A 16190-nucleotide genomic window follows, 5' to 3' on the forward strand; every position below is an offset into this window, starting at 1 on the left:
TTCAAAACAAGATTATGTAAACAGTGATGTTGTCCTTGTCTGTTTGAGTTCAAAAGACAGCTTTCGCTGCCTGTGTTGCACTCTGGTGGGAGCTGTCATGGAGAGAGCTGTGGTGCAAATCACCCTTTTAGGGCTGCTGCTGGCTTTGGCCACCACACTACCAAACAAGGTAAGGCCACCAAATCAGACAGAGAGGAAACTGAATTTATGAAATATATCGATTTAGGTTAGGTTACGGGAAAAACTATAGAGAACGATTGTAAGCAAACAACTCAGTGTCCTTATTAGTGATTACAGTTCATGGTTAAGACCTGGTAAAGGTTAAGGAGTGTTGGGAGTGTGCAAGTCATTGCCATGTGAAATCAAAACACCAGTGGTGGAGGAAGTACTTAACTTCAGTAAATGTACTAAAACCACACTGTGAAAATACTTCACTACAAAAAAAGTCCTGAATTCCAAACCTTTTTAAAAGTAAAAGTATGTCAATAATATCAGCAAAATGAGCTTTAAGTATCAAAATGAAAAGTATCTTTTTGGATTAATATTATTGCTGCATGAATGTTTCTACTGTAGATGTTCAAAGATGTGCTCATGTTAACTACTTTATATACTAGTTAGCCTACAGCAATGCATCATATTCTATATGATCATCATGTGTTTGTAGCATTGCTGTCCTGTGAGAACTTTTCATGAGTCAGAAAAACAGCCTTATGACGATGCACTCTACAGTTGATCCAAGAGGGTTTTCTCAAACCACAAAGGAACGCTACATCCTTCAGTTCATCACAAGCATTCAAATTCAAAATCAGCAAAGTTGGAGAAATATGGAAAACTTTCAGTCAAGTATGACAAATGTACAATATTTCCCTCTGAGATGTAGTGGAGTAGAAGTGTAAAGTAGCAGAAAATGGGAATACTCGAGTAAAATACCTTGAATTTTTTGCAGTATTGTGTAAATGTACTTAGTTAAATTCCACCAATGCAGAACACTGGATAAATAACAAGAATGGGGTGTTTCTGCAGTCAGACCAATGAGACTTCACTGATGCCACCCACCAACACTTCCCCATCAGCTGATCTTTGGTCAGCTAGTCGTCAGCCTGCAAAATAAACAGAGCTATTTATTTTATTGTGAAATCTCGCCTCCTCCTCCTGTATTTGTGCAGGGTGACTGGGATATCTACAGCTTTCACATCAACTCAACGGTGACCGGTCGTTACGCAACCACTGTCATCATGAGCCGCGTGGCCAATCGGATGAATGAGTCAAAGGAAATAGAATTTCAAGTCCGGATTCCTAAGAACGCCTTCATCAGTAAATTCAGAATGTGTGTGAAGCAAAACATGACATTTACAAGAATTTGTAAATTAGTTTTTTATAAAAAAAAATGTGTAAACTTCTCCTTGGTCTCTCTTCAGGTTTATAGACGGCCAAGTCTACGATGGCGTTGTGAAAGGCAAAGAGGTAGCTCAGCAGCAGTACACTGACGCTGTGACCCGTGGCGAAAGTGCTGGGCTCGTCAGGTACATGGCTCAATGGATTCTTTTATTGCCAGATCTTGTACAGGTTGTTGTAAAAAAATTCTCTGTTGCACAAAATTTTCTTTCTTCTATTTTAACATCTTAAGGTCTCTAAAATCCTTCAAATAAAACAGTCTGATAAGAAAAAAAACCCTCTTAATTTGAACTACTCACATCTCACACCCACACTGGTGTCTGTTGCAGTTCTGTAGGAAGGACCCTGGAGGAATTCAAGACCTCTGTGACCGTGGCCGCTCACAAAAAGGTGACCTTTGAACTCACATACGAGGAGCTGCTGAAACGCAGGCTGGGCAAGTACGAGCTGCAGATCCACGCTCGACCCATGCAGCCTGTCAAAGACTTCAAGGTGTGCCTCCCTTTGGTATCTATTCAGGAAAACAATGACGGGGCAGAAAACGTCTCCCATGCTCTGAGCTTCTAACTATTTCGCTTCCTTCTTAATGCCAGGTCGATGTGTACATCAATGAGAAAGCAGGCATCAATTTCATCAAGGTTAAGGGAGGACTAAGCACCAAAGCGCTGGCTAATGCTATCACCAAAACACATGTGGACAAACAGGTACAACATGCAGTGATTCCAAATTCTGGAACTCAATTTTTGTCTTATTCCGTCTACTATATATACTCATCTTTTTTGACCAATAAACCCGTTCATCGACTTCTATCGTCGCGTCTATCAAGCGTGATTCATCCTGTTTCCAGGCGTGGGTGTATTTCTACCCGACAGAGGACCAACAGAAAACGTGCGACAGCTGTGGAGAGCAGGGTATGAATGGAGATCTGGTTATTGTTTATGACGTCAACAGGAACCCCTCGCTGGGAGACATCAAGGTAAAGACAAAGTGCATTTCCTGTGAAGACTGCTAAACTTTGAATTGTCTATTAGCATTGTGACAAAATGCTTCATCTTCCTGTCTTTTCAACGCTCTTTTCTAACCAAATCAAACTTTCTTTCCCTCAAGAAATCAGATGGGTACTTCGTCCATCACTTTGCTCCATCGAATCTTGCCAGCATACCAAAAAACGTTGTCTTCGTTATTGATCAAAGTGGCTCAATGGCCGGCAGAAAGATACTACAGGTATAGTATTGTGTGAGTGTGAGTTTGTGACAGATTTCCACTGTAGCACCGGAGGCTTTTACTTCTTTTCAGCTAATTAAGTCGATTATGTTTAATGTTTCGCATGGTTTCTTCGTTGAATAAAAGCTCTAATGTGTGACTGATGTTTTTTTGCCCAGACCCGGATAGCGTTGATCCACATCTTGAGTGACCTGGCAGAGAACGACCACTTTGGTCTCATCACTTTCGATAGCAGCATTTTTCACTGGAAACGAGAACTTGTTCAGGCCAACATGGAAAATTTGGAGAGCGCCAAGAAATTTGCTCGCAAAATTGTCGAGAGAGGATGTAAGGTTTTAAATAACATATTTTCACGAAGGGATGGGAACGTTGGACAGCAGAGCGGCGGTAATGACACGTTTTCATTTGAATTTCAGCCACTGACATTAACAAAGCGGTGTTGGAAGGAGCACGCATGCTGAATGCACATCCCAGAGAAGGTTCAGCGTCATTGCTTATACTCCTCACCGATGGAGACCCTACTTCAGGTTACAATAAAACACACACACACACACACACAAATACTTTTAGACCCTTAAGAGGCAGAAGAAGACACTGAGCGAGGTCCCAAACTAATAATGTTATGTAGCAAGCTAACCGTCGCTAACGTATTAGCCTGCTATAAATGCATAACATAACTGGCTAAAAATGTTAATTTGGAAGCTGGTAAATGTCATTGCTATAGCATGAACGGTTCAGATAGTATGTAAGCTAGTCAATGTTAACTTTTCTTTACTTCATCGATGCGTGGGGCCGAGCATGACAGGTGGGTGACACAACTAATGTTGTGGCGTCAAAGTGTGTTTCAGGGCAGAACAGTAAACGAATCTGATTTCACAATAGAAATGGTGTTCTGAGGAGAGATAGCTTGAAGGTTTACAGAAGGGACACATATTTGAGAGGGACGAAGAGAAAAAAAACGACAAGACGAACGAGACGAGGTGCTCTGCTGACGACGATCGAAAGAAAATAGGACGAAGTAGGGCTGTACCAAAAAACGTCGAAGTTTCATTCGTAACGTTGACAATCAAATTATTATTATTAGTAATTTACAGAAACATTATCTTCTCTTCCCCTTTGACATATGAAGCCTGAGAACCACTGGTGTTAGGGAATTTGCCTTTTTAAAGCCACACGTCTTGTGTCTTTTCAGGGGTGACAAATCTGGAAGTCATACAGTCAAATGTCAGAGGGGCTATCGCGGACAAATTCCCACTCTACTGCCTTGGTTTCGGTTTCGATGTCAATTTTGAGTTCCTTGAGAAGATGTCGCTGCAGAACAACGGCGTAGCGCGACGGATTTATGAAGACTCTGACGCAGACTTACAGCTGAAGGTATTTGAAATCACTTGCTCCCATTATAAAAACTCTTCACTATGTGATTTGTTGCATTTTCATAGATAAAAATGGATCATCTGTGGAGAGATAAACATGTATACAGTGTCCATGCTGTATGTCAATAGGGTTTCTATGAAGAGGTGGCCACTCCTCTGTTGACAGACGTGACCATGATCTATAATGGTGGGACCAATCTAACCCAGACTAACTTTAGCCAATACTATAATGGCTCAGAGATTGTGGTGGCCGGTCAGATCACCGACAACGACATTGAAACCTTCACTCCACAAGTTGTCGCCATTTCAGTAAGGATCGGTCCTCCCTGCACATCAGCTGTAATATTTTGTAAAAGCCTTGTGTGTACATAAATATAACATGATTTATGACATGAAAATGTTTTTTTTGGACTATGACAGTCCAGAAAAAGGGTGAGGTTTTCTGACACAAATGCTACCGTGGAGTCCAGTGGAACGGAGTCTGACAGCCACATCCAGAGGGTTTGGGCCTACCTCACAGTCAAACAGCTTCTGGAGAAAGAGTGAGTGTCACGTCGACGCCTTTTCTCTCGGTTAGCAGCCGCAACAGCGTGAGGCTTGTATTGTTTTCACCTTATGAGTCTGTGTGTGTGTGTGTGTGTGTGTGTGGCAAAATGTATCCTACACACAGGGGCAACTAAAAGGACTTAAAGGATTTAATCAAATATCAAAATTGTTGACAATTCATTTCTGTCAAGCAATTGACCGTTTGCGTCGCCCTTTAGTTACTGTTGTATAGGTGGCAGATTTACACTCAAAATTCGCTGTGAGCTATAATTTTTGAAACACGTCTTCAATTTTAGTAAGTTGACGACCGTGGACTGAGCAGAAATGATAACTGTCCCATGCAAAATGTGTCAGCCATAGATAGCTAGTTTCAGTTTAAGTTAAACGTTAGCGCTAAAATTAGCGTTAACGATTATTTCAGCTCTAATTTGTCGACAACAAAGTGACAAGTTGACAGGAGTAACCGGAGTGATATGTGTATGTATGTGTGTGTGTGTGTGTGTGTGTGTGTGTGTGTGTGTGCGTAAATTAATTGTAGGGAAAGTCTACAGACAGCAACTGAGGTTACAACAATAATAGTAGACGACATAAGATAATGTTAGCTGTTAAGTAACTTCATCATACTTTCTTGTCAAGTCAGCTGTCATGTTTAAAATACACACATTTTGTGACACAGGCTGGTGTTATCTGGACCTGAGAAGGAGAACGCGAAGAAAGAGGCCTTTGAGCTGTCGCTGAAGTACAGCTTTGTGACCCCACTCACCTCAATGGTGGTCACCAAGCCTCAGGGGGAGACCACAGACGTGCTCCACAAACCCAGGGAAGGCGAACCGACAGAGGCACGGCTGCATGTTGCGATGGGTCGCCAACCCATGTTTGACCCGGTCAGTCGGCTCGGCGGTAGTTTCCCTCGTAAGCAAAAACAAACACAAAACAAACACATCTGTGACACATCTGCATGATTTGATTTGGTGCAATCACAATGCATGAATACGGTTGTTGCATTTATAAAAGAACTCCTTGACTGCAGCTTGTAGGTGAGACTTCAAAATGTATAAATCAAATTGTAAGTGTGTGTGGAACTGGAAATACAGTTGATTAATTCACAATGATGACATACAATGTTGCATCAATACAAGCTAGTTTGTGAACAGCATAATTCTTTTAAAGTTAATTAATTAATTAATGTTAATTTCTGCCATCATCTCTTTCTTTTTAAAAGAAAATGTTGGTATTCCAGGTAAGACATGAAAGATACACCACTGATGAAGTAATCACATAATGTACTGTACTATATATATCCTAAGTAAATCAACAACTGTATTGTAATTTGAAGTTATCATCTTTTTTTCTTTTTTACAGCACCCCCTGATATCCAAAGTAAGACACAACACACACAACACATCTGCACCAACCTGTGCAAGTTGCAAGATAATTGACAAATCATAATGTTTATTCTACATCTGCATTTATGGCAAAAGGGGCAAAAGTGTAATGATGATCTTATGAGCAACATATGTAGTTCTTCTTAAAGGAGGTGGCTAGTATCTAATAGTTTATACTAAATGACAAAATAAAGGTCTTGATATATTGAAATGGTTTTAGTTTTCTCATAATTCCTGAAAAAGTAAAGTTGTTGTTTTTTCTGTGATGAATGCAAAGCTCTTCAAAGTGACACATCTGCATGATTTGATTTGGTGTAATCACAATGTATGAATATATTTGTTGCATTTATAAAAAAACTCCTTGACTGCAGCTTGTAGGTGAGACTTCAAAATGTATAAATCAAATTGTAAGTGTGTGTGGAACTGGAATTACAGTTGATTAATTCACAATAATAACATATAATGTTGCATCAATACAAGCTAATTTGTGAACAGCATAATTCTTTTAAAGTTAATTAATTAATTAATGTTAATTTCTGTCATCATTGCTTTCTTTTTAAAAGAAAATGTTGGTATTCCAGGTAAGACATGAAAGATACACCACTGATGAATTAATCACATAATGTACTGTACTGTATATATATATATATATATATATATATATATATATATATATATATTATATATATATATAGCCTAAGTAAATCAACAACTGTATTGTAATTTTAAGTTATCATCTTTTTTTCTTTTTTACAGCACGCCTTCGTACCCAAAGTAAGACACAACACACACAACACATCTGCACCAACCTGTGCAAGTTGCAAGATAATTGACAAATCATAATGTTTATTCTACATCTGCATTTATGGCAAAAGGGGCAACTGTGTAATGATGATCTTATGAGCAACATATGTAGTTCTTCTTAAAGGAGGTGGCTAGTATCTAATAGTTTATACTAAATGACAAAATAAAGGTCTTGATATATTGAAATAGTTTTAGTTTTCTCATAATTCCTGAAAAAGTAAAGTTGTTGTTTTTTTCTGTGATGAATGCAAAGCTCTTCAAAGTGACACATCTGCATGATTTGATTTGGTGTAATCACAATGTATGAATATATTTGTTGCATTTATAAAAGAACTCCTTGACTGCAGCTTGTAGGTGAGACTTCAAAATGTATAAATCAAATTGTAAGTGTGTGTGGAACTGGAAATACAGTTGATTAATTCACAATAATAACATATAATGTTGCATCAATACAAGCTAATTTGTGAACAGCATAATTCTTTTAAAGTTAATTAATTAATTAATGTTAATTTCTGTCATCATCGCTTTCTTTTTAAAAGAAAATGTTGGTATTCCAGGTAAGACATACATGAAAGATACACCACTGATGAATTAATCACATAATGTACTGTACTGTATATATATATATATATATATATATATATATATATATATATATATATATAGCCTAAGTAAATCAACAACTGTATTGTAATTTTAAGTTATCATCTTTTTTTCTTTTTTACAGCACGCCCTCATACCCAAAGTAAGACACAACACACACAACACATCTGCACCAACCTGTGCAAGTTGCAAGATAATTGACAAATCATAATGTTTATTCTACATCTGCATTTATGGCAAAAGGGGCAACCGTGTAATGATGATCTTATGAGCAACATATGTAGTTCTTCTTAAAGGAGGTGGCTAGTATCTAATAGTTTATACTAAATGACAAAATAAAGGTCTTGATATATTGAAATAGTTTTAGTTTTCTCATAATTCCTGAAAAAGTAAAGTTGTTGTTTTTTCTGTGATGAATGCAAAGCTCTTCAAAGTGACACATCTGCATGATTTGATTTGGTGTAATCACAATGTATGAATATATTTGTTGCATTTATAAAAAAACTCCTTGACTGCAGCTTGTAGGTGAGACTTCAAAATGTATAAATCAAATTGTAAGTGTGTGTGGAACTGGAATTACAGTTGATTAATTCACAATAATAACGTATAATGTTGCATCAATACAAGCTAATTTGTGAACAGCATAATTCTTTTAAAGTTAATTAATTAATTAATGTTAATTTCTGTCATCATCGCTTTCTTTTTAAAAGAAAATGTTGGTATTCCAGGTAAGACATACATGAAAGATACACCACTGATGAATTAATCACATAATGTACTGTACTGTATATATATATATATCCTAAGTAAATCAACAACTGTATTGTAATTTGAAGTTATCATCTTTTTTTCTTTTTTACAGCACCCCCTGATATCCAAAGTAAGACACAACACACACAACACATCTGCACCAACCTGTGCAAGTTGCAAGATAATTGACAAATCATAATGTTTATTCTACATCTGCATTTATGGCAAAAGGGGCAACTGTGTAATGATGATCTTATGAGCAACATATGTAGTTCTTCTTAAAGGAGGTGGCTAGTATCTAATAGTTTATACTAAATGACAAAATAAAGGTCTTGATATATTGAAATAGTTTTAGTTTTCTCATAATTCCTGAAAAAGTAAAGTTGTTGTTTTTTCTGTGATGAATGCAAAGCTCTTCAAAGTGACACATCTGCATGATTTGATTTGGTGTAATCACAATGTATGAATATATTTGTTGCATTTATAAAAGAATTCCTTGACTGCAGCTTGTAGGTGAGACTTCAAAATATATAACTCAAATTGTAAGTGTGTGTGGAACTGGAAATACAGTTGATTAATTCACAATAATAACATATAATGTTGCATCAATACAAGCTAATTTGTGAACAGCATAATTCTTTTAAAGTTAATTAATTAATTAATGTTAATTTCTGTCATCATCGCTTTCTTTTTAAAAGAAAATGTTGGTATTCCAGGTAAGACATACATGAAAGATACACCACTGATGAATTAATCACATAATGTACTGTACTGTATATATATATATATATATATATATATATATATATATATATATATATATATATATATATATAGCCTAAGTAAATCAACAACTGTATTGTAATTTTAAGTTATCATCTTTTTTTCTTTTTTACAGCACGCCTTCGTACCCAAAGTAAGACACAACACACACAACACATCTGCACCAACCTGTGCAAGTTGCAAGATAATTGACAAATCATAATGTTTATTCTACATCTGCATTTATGGCAAAAGGGGCAACCGTGTAATGATGATCTTATGAGCAACATATGTAGTTCTTCTTAAAGGAGGTGGCTAGTATCTAATAGTTTATACTAAATGACAAAATAAAGGTCTTGATATATTGAAATAGTTTTAGTTTTCTCATAATTCCTGAAAAAGTAAAGTTGTTGTTTTTTCTGTGATGAATGCAAAGCTCTTCAAAGTGACACATCTGCATGATTTGATTTGGTGTAATCACAATGTATGAATATATTTGTTGCATTTATAAAAAAACTCCTTGACTGCAGCTTGTAGGTGAGACTTCAAAATGTATAAATCAAATTGTAAGTGTGTGTGGAACTGGAAATACAGTTGATTAATTCACAATAATAACATATAATGTTGCATCAATACAAGCTAATTTGTGAACAGCATAATTCTTTTAAAGTTAATTAATTAATTAATGTTAATTTCTGTCATCATCGCTTTCTTTTTAAAAGAAAATGTTGGTATTCCAGGTAAGACATGAAAGATACACCACTGATGAATTAATCACATAATGTTGTACTGTACTGTATATATATATATATATGTATATATATATATATATATATATTATATATATATATATATATATATATAATATATATATATATAATATATATATATATATATTATATATATATATATATATATATAATATATATATATATATATATATATATATATATATAATATATATATATATATATATAGCCTAAGTAAATCAACAACTGTATTGTAATTTTAAGTTATCATCTTTTTTTCTTTTTTACAGCACGCTCTGATGTCCGAAGTAAGACACAACACACACAACACATCTGCACCAACCTGTGCAGGTTGCAAGATAATTGACAAATCATAATGTTTATTCTACATCTGCATTTATGGCAAAAGGTGCAACCGTGTAATGATGATCTTATGAGCAACATATGTAGTTCTTCTTAAAGGAGGTGGCTAGTATCTAATAGTTTATACTAAATGACAAAATAAAGGTCTTGATATATTGAAATAGTTTTAGTTTTCTCATAATTCCTGAAAAAGTAAAGTTGTTGTTTTTTCTGTGATGAATGCAAAGCTCTTCAAAGTGACACATCTGCATGATTTGATTTGGTGTAATCACAATGTATGAATATATTTGTTGCATTTATAAAAAAACTCCTTGACTGCAGCTTGTAGGTGAGACTTCAGAATGTATAAATCAAATTGTAAGTGTGTGTGGAACTGGAAATACAGTTGATTAATTCACAATAATAACATATAATGTTGCATCAATACAAGCTAATTTGTGAACAGCATAATTCTTTTAAAGTTAATTAATTAATTAATGTTAATTTCTGTCATCATTGCTTTCTTTTTAAAAGAAAATGTTGGTATTCCAGGTAAGACATACATGAAAGATACACCACTGATGAATTAATCACATAATGTACTGTACTGTATATATATATATATATATATATATATATATATATATATATATATATATATATATATATATATATATATAGCCTAAGTAAATCAACAACTGTATTGTAATTTTAAGTTATCATCTTTTTTTCTCTTTTACAGCACGCCCTCGTACCCAAAGTAAGACACAACACACACAACACATCTGCACCAACCTGTGCAAGTTGCAAGATAATTGACAAATCATAATGTTTATTCTACATCTGCATTTATGGCAAAAGGGGCAACCGTGTAATGATGATCTTATGAGCAACATATGTAGTTCTTCTTAAAGGAGGTGGCTAGTATCTAATAGTTTATACTAAATGACAAAATAAAGGTTTTGATATATTGAAATAGTTTTAGTTTTCTCATAATTCCTGAAAAAGTAAAGTTGTTGTTTTTTCTGTGATGAATGCAAAGCTCTTCAAAGTGACACATCTGCATGATTTGATTTGGTGTAATCACAATGTATGAATATATTTGTTGCATTTATAAAAAAAACTCCTTGACTGCAGCTTGTAGGTGAGACTTCAAAATGTATAAATCAAATTGTAAGTGTGTGTGGAACTGGAAATACAGTTGATTAATTCACAATAATAACATATAATGTTGCATCAATACAAGCTAATTTGTGAACAGCATAATTCTTTTAAAGTTAATTAATTAATTAATGTTAATTTCTGTCATCATCGCTTTCTTTTTAAAAGAAAATGTTGGTATTCCAGGTAAGACATGAAAGATACACCACTGATGAATTAATCACATAATGTTGTACTGTACTGTATATATATATATATATATATATATATATGTATATATATATATATTATATATATATATATATATATATATATATATAATATATATATATATAATATACATATATATATATATATTATATATATATATATATATATATATATTATATATATATATATATATAATATATATATATATATATATATATATATATATATATATATATATAATATATAATATATATATATATAGCCTAAGTAAATCAACAACTGTATTGTAATTTTAAGTTATCATCTTTTTTTCTTTTTTACAGCACGCTCTGATGTCCGAAGTAAGACACAACACACACAACACATCTGCACCAACCTGTGCAGGTTGCAAGATAATTGACAAATCATAATGTTTATTCTACATCTGCATTTATGGCAAAAGGTGCAACTGTGTAATGATGATCTTATGAGCAAAATATTTAGGCTTAGCCTTAGCCTAAGTAAATTAACAACTGTTATCATCTTTTTTTCTTTTTAACAGAAGATTCTTCTTACCCAGCTAAGACTCAAGACACATAACACATCTGCACCAACTTGACCCGACAGATTGATTATTAAATATTATACTGTATTTTATACATTTTTGCACTCCAAATATGCATCGGAAAAACTTAATCACAGGCAAAAAGTTGAGAAACAGAAGCTGCATCTTTGCAGAATTTGAATACAACCAATTGATGCATAGCCAAATGTCAATTTACATCTCAAACATTTTATGAATTCATTATATCAAATACATGGACAAAAACATCCCCTAAACAGCCTAAAGCATAGAAAACATTTCTCATGAGTAAATCTTTGCATTGCAATGCTTTCCTTTAATTATGCAGAAAACTGAAGAACTGAACAGAAAAACTGACCGTGGAGGAGGTTGCAAGATAATTGACAAATCATAACTGTATCATAAGTTCATGCTATCGTCATTTTCCTTTTAATAGATCATCATGATCTTCATTTTCCAAACATCATCAGCTACTTATTTGCTAATGAAGGTAAACTTGCCAGTTTTAATCCATCCTTCTAATTGTGTTTAACTATAAAAAAAAAAAAAAGCATCCAAGGCTGCATAACCCTATAAATCCATAATCCATCCTATTCTGCCGCATTTGCATCCAACACACACAGTGAAAGACAATGAACTGTTGGAAGATGTTGAATCTTTATTCACAAAAGATGTCAAAATGTAAACTACTTCATAAATAACCGCCTGATGCTGCTACTGGATCTGAATTCAAGTCACTTCTTCTCTGCCCCTCAGCCTAAACTTAAAATACTTTAAAACCCACACATAACACGCCTCATTTAGATTTACTTTAACTGGTGAGCGTTAGAGTAACGTGTGTGTTTAGTGGTTTGTTTTGAAGCTGAGGTTAGCTGTCAGAATATGGGTGTCAATTAATGCAAAAAAAAAAATCCCCTAAAGCTTTGTGATATTAATGTACACAACTTGTTTTGTGTAAATGTACTTACAGATGATTTGCAAATAGAAGATCTCCACATGGCAATACTTCCCACTTTTGTGTCATACAGGGCAACTGACGGTAGAGTATCTACTATATGTGTTTCATGTTATGGTTTATATAAGTCATGTGTTGTGCTGTGGAAGAGGGTGAGCTTTACCTATAGGACGTTCTTGTCTGTAAGCGTAAATAGTAAACTAAGATGACTCTATGTTTCTCTCTAGCTCCTCTTTCTCACAGATTTTTGCTAAAAACGGAGAATCTGTCTCTTCCACTGTGCTTCGATGTCACTGGAGACGTCCGCCTTAAACTACTTCATCACCCCAACAGGGGTCAGTAATACTCCTCTTTGTGAGGACTTTTACTTGTAGCCGAGTATTTTCTTCACATTGTTGTTCTGGTACTTTTACTTCAGTGAATGATGTGTGTTCTTGTACTGTGTGTGCGTGTGGTGATACATTGCATTTGTTCTCTGCTGTCTTAGAGCTGTCTGTGAACGGCGAACTTGATTCAGTAGAGAACGGAGGCTTCAGAAAGATCGTCATCCACTTGCCGAATGACCTGCATGTTGAGATCGACGCCAAAGAAATCACTGTGCGAGAGGGACAGACGCTGACGCGCCACAGTGGACAGGATCCCATCACAGCCGGAAGGTGACTTTGCATTGTAATGGTGCCGACGAAGAAATACAGTTGTGGTCAAAAGTTTACATACACTTGTAAAGAACATAATGTCATGGCTCTCTTGAGTTTCCAGTTATTTCTACAGCTCTGATTTTTCTCTGATAGAGTGATTGGAACAGATACTTCTTTGTCACAAAAAACATTCATGAAGTTTGGTTCTTTCATGACTTTATTATGGGTTAACAGAAAAAGTGATCAAATCTGCTGGGTCAAAAATATACATACAGCAGTGCTAATATTTGGTTACATGTCCCTTGGCCATTTTCACTTCAATTAGGCGCTTTTGGTAGCCATCCACAAGCTTCTGGCAAGCTTCTCGTTGAATCTTTGACCACTCCTCTTGACAGAATTGGTGCAGTTCAGTTAAATTTGATGGCTTTCTGACATGGACTTGTTTCTTCAGCATTGTCCACATGTTCTCAATGGGATTTAAGTCAGGACTTTGGGAAGGCCATTCTAAAACCCTAATTCTAGCCTGATTTAGCCATTCCATTACCACTTTTGATGTGTGTTTGGGGTCATTGCCCTGTCGGAACACCCAACTGCGCCCAAGACCCAACCTTCGGGCTGATGATTTTAGGTTATCTTGAAGAATTTGAAGGTAATCCTCCTTCTTCATTATCCCATTTACTCTCTGTAAAGCACCAGTTCCATTGGCAGCAAAACAGCCCCACAGCATAATACTACCACCATGGTGTTCATGAATTTAAATGTGTCACTAATTCACTATTAGAAACAAAGCTTACATTGAAGGCCAACCACACCAGTGGTTTTAAGCATTCTGCTATGAGCTCTTCTCAGGAGTGTGTTGAAATCAGCCCAGAACAGTGAAATGACCTGTGCGAGTGCGCATGGGCCTTTAAAAAAAGACACCATAAGATAGTTAAGACAAGGTGCATATTTTTCTAGTTTGACAGTGATCAGACGGGACAAGGAAATAGACGTTGCAGCCGGGGACACGCGCATGATCCTCGTAATTCATCAGCGGAATGGAGAAGAATTCCTCTGGCCGGTTTTGAGACAGCGGCCATTGGACGACAACGTCTCAGGGATTTTAGGTGGGTGAAAAGGCTGGTATTTGTTTTTTTACGATTTGATATCAGGTCAATAAATTGAATGTATGTATCAGACAATAAGTTTACGTTTTAAACCAGCTGTGCATGCTCTTCAGTGCCATTGCTTTACTGTTTGTCCTCTGTGCGTCCAGCTCTGAAGCCAGCAGTTTATGAGGAGGTGCAACAAAGTCCCTCAACGAGACTTAAGATCAAAGACCAGGAGATTGACGTCACCAGGTACATATTAGTTGGTATAAAAGAGAAGGCTGTTTGAGAGCGCTTTAGCTGTTATTTGCTCTAGTACACGAAGATAAAACATATTCATGTTTCTTTTTGTAGGGCCAGCGCTGACGACTACAGTATCGTCTCTCCGCCCACACATGACTGCTGGCTCATGCCTGCTGAGTCTGCCCTGCAGAGACACCTGGATGATTTCATCGTTGCACAACTTTAACTGGGAACCAATGTTGAATCACTTGTAGAGGTTTTTATTTGAACTAGAAATGAGTCAAACACAAACTAATTCATCATGGAGAACGGCTTCCACCAGTTACTAACATGAACCAATAAACAATTTCCCAGATCTTTGGTTGTCTTGTATGAAATAATTTACCTAAAGGGTTTGTCAGTCATGCTTAATATGTTTTGAATAATTTAACTTAAGAATTAAATTATAAAGAGATTAAGAGAAAAGAGCCCGCATACGCCTGTCTATCCGCTGTGAGAACAGAAAATGAAAGCAGAGGAATGTCACTCTACTGCTTACATATTTGTCAAGGAGTAACAACAGGGCTTCCAATTCATTTAAAATAGAATTTGAATGTGGCAGGTCCAGTCATTTCAGCTACCTGGTTAACAGTGTGGCTTTCCATATATGAAAAGGTATATTCAAATGTGGCCAGTAGTAAATAGTAAATACAGTAAACAGAGGCAAATCTAATTGAAATAAAGGGAAATGCACAAGAGCACACATCAAATTGCACAGTTTTGGGAAAAGTAGGCGAATCAAATCCTCTCCTGGTAACTCAACACTATAAAAAAATATGACAAAAATAAAAGTTTCTGCATTCTCAACTTAGAGACCGGTGTTTTAAACCAAAGGTGTTGTTGAGTTCTAGTGAAGTCATGTTTGAGACGGGTCAAATCTTAATCTGGAAACAGCAATCAGTTAGATGTCGAAGAGCGAAATACTCAAATATATAAATCGTTAAAAATGGAAATGTTTAGTTCCAGTGCACTAACACACATTTCTGGAGAATAATACGCAGACCAGGGTTTTGAATTTAGTCCAACATTATGTGGTCAAACCAGTCGAGCTGCCGTGGAGGCGTTTGTTATTGTGTTGCGTGAGTCTTCTCCCGATGAACTCTAGCTCACAGGTATGTGCATTCACATGTGCAGCGTGATGAACCTGTTTATCGAGGCACGCTTTACAGAGAGCAGCCAGAGGAAGGATCTCCGTCACTTCCACATAACAGGAGAAGGTAACACATGGTTGTCTACTCTGACAGTAAAATGCAAATCTGTGTGAAAAGCTCATTTAAAATAACACTGGAGGAGGAGGAGTCTTGTTTCGATTAAACAACAACAAACAGACTTTGACCCATCTAGGTCGTGCTGGCTAAGCT

General features: G+C 35.7%; 1 protein-coding gene across 1 annotated transcript; it reads left to right on the forward strand.

Annotated features, from left to right (window-relative positions):
* The first annotated feature begins 66 nt into the window (after positions 1–66).
* LOC137873721 (inter-alpha-trypsin inhibitor heavy chain H3-like) lies at positions 67–15147 on the forward strand. Its single transcript, XM_068712091.1, has 28 exons — positions 67–169; positions 1167–1327; positions 1419–1523; positions 1725–1887; positions 1989–2099; positions 2243–2371; positions 2503–2619; positions 2778–2946; positions 3036–3146; positions 3812–3993; positions 4122–4301; positions 4413–4534; positions 5215–5450; positions 5901–5918; positions 6680–6697; positions 7455–7472; positions 8193–8210; positions 8979–8996; positions 9882–9899; positions 10676–10693; positions 11628–11645; positions 12303–12356; positions 12837–12905; positions 13049–13156; positions 13309–13477; positions 14417–14565; positions 14715–14799; positions 14902–15147. The coding sequence occupies exons 1-28, from the start codon at positions 98–100 to the stop codon at positions 15014–15016; spliced, it is 2751 nt and encodes a 916-aa protein (XP_068568192.1). The 5' UTR covers positions 67–97; the 3' UTR covers positions 15017–15147.
* The last annotated feature ends 1043 nt before the right edge of the window (positions 15148–16190 follow it).

Source organism: Cebidichthys violaceus, unplaced genomic scaffold (genome assembly GCF_023349555.1).
Source record: "Cebidichthys violaceus isolate CVI_PGR_0920_01 unplaced genomic scaffold, fCebVio1.0.p SCAF_17, whole genome shotgun sequence".
Lineage (NCBI taxonomy): Eukaryota > Metazoa > Chordata > Actinopteri > Perciformes > Stichaeidae > Cebidichthys > Cebidichthys violaceus.

Excerpts from the sequence above, each read along its gene's own strand:
- LOC137873721 (XM_068712091.1), top strand. The coding sequence starts at position 98 with ATGGAGAGAGCTGTGGTGCAAATCACCCTTTTAGGGCTGCTGCTGGCT. Across the intron at positions 1,888-1,988 it reads AGCCTGTCAAAGACTTCAAG|GTCGATGTGTACATCAATGA; the intron begins GTGTGCCTCCCT and ends TCTTAATGCCAG. Across the intron at positions 2,100-2,242 it reads AAACACATGTGGACAAACAG|GCGTGGGTGTATTTCTACCC; the intron begins GTACAACATGCA and ends TCCTGTTTCCAG.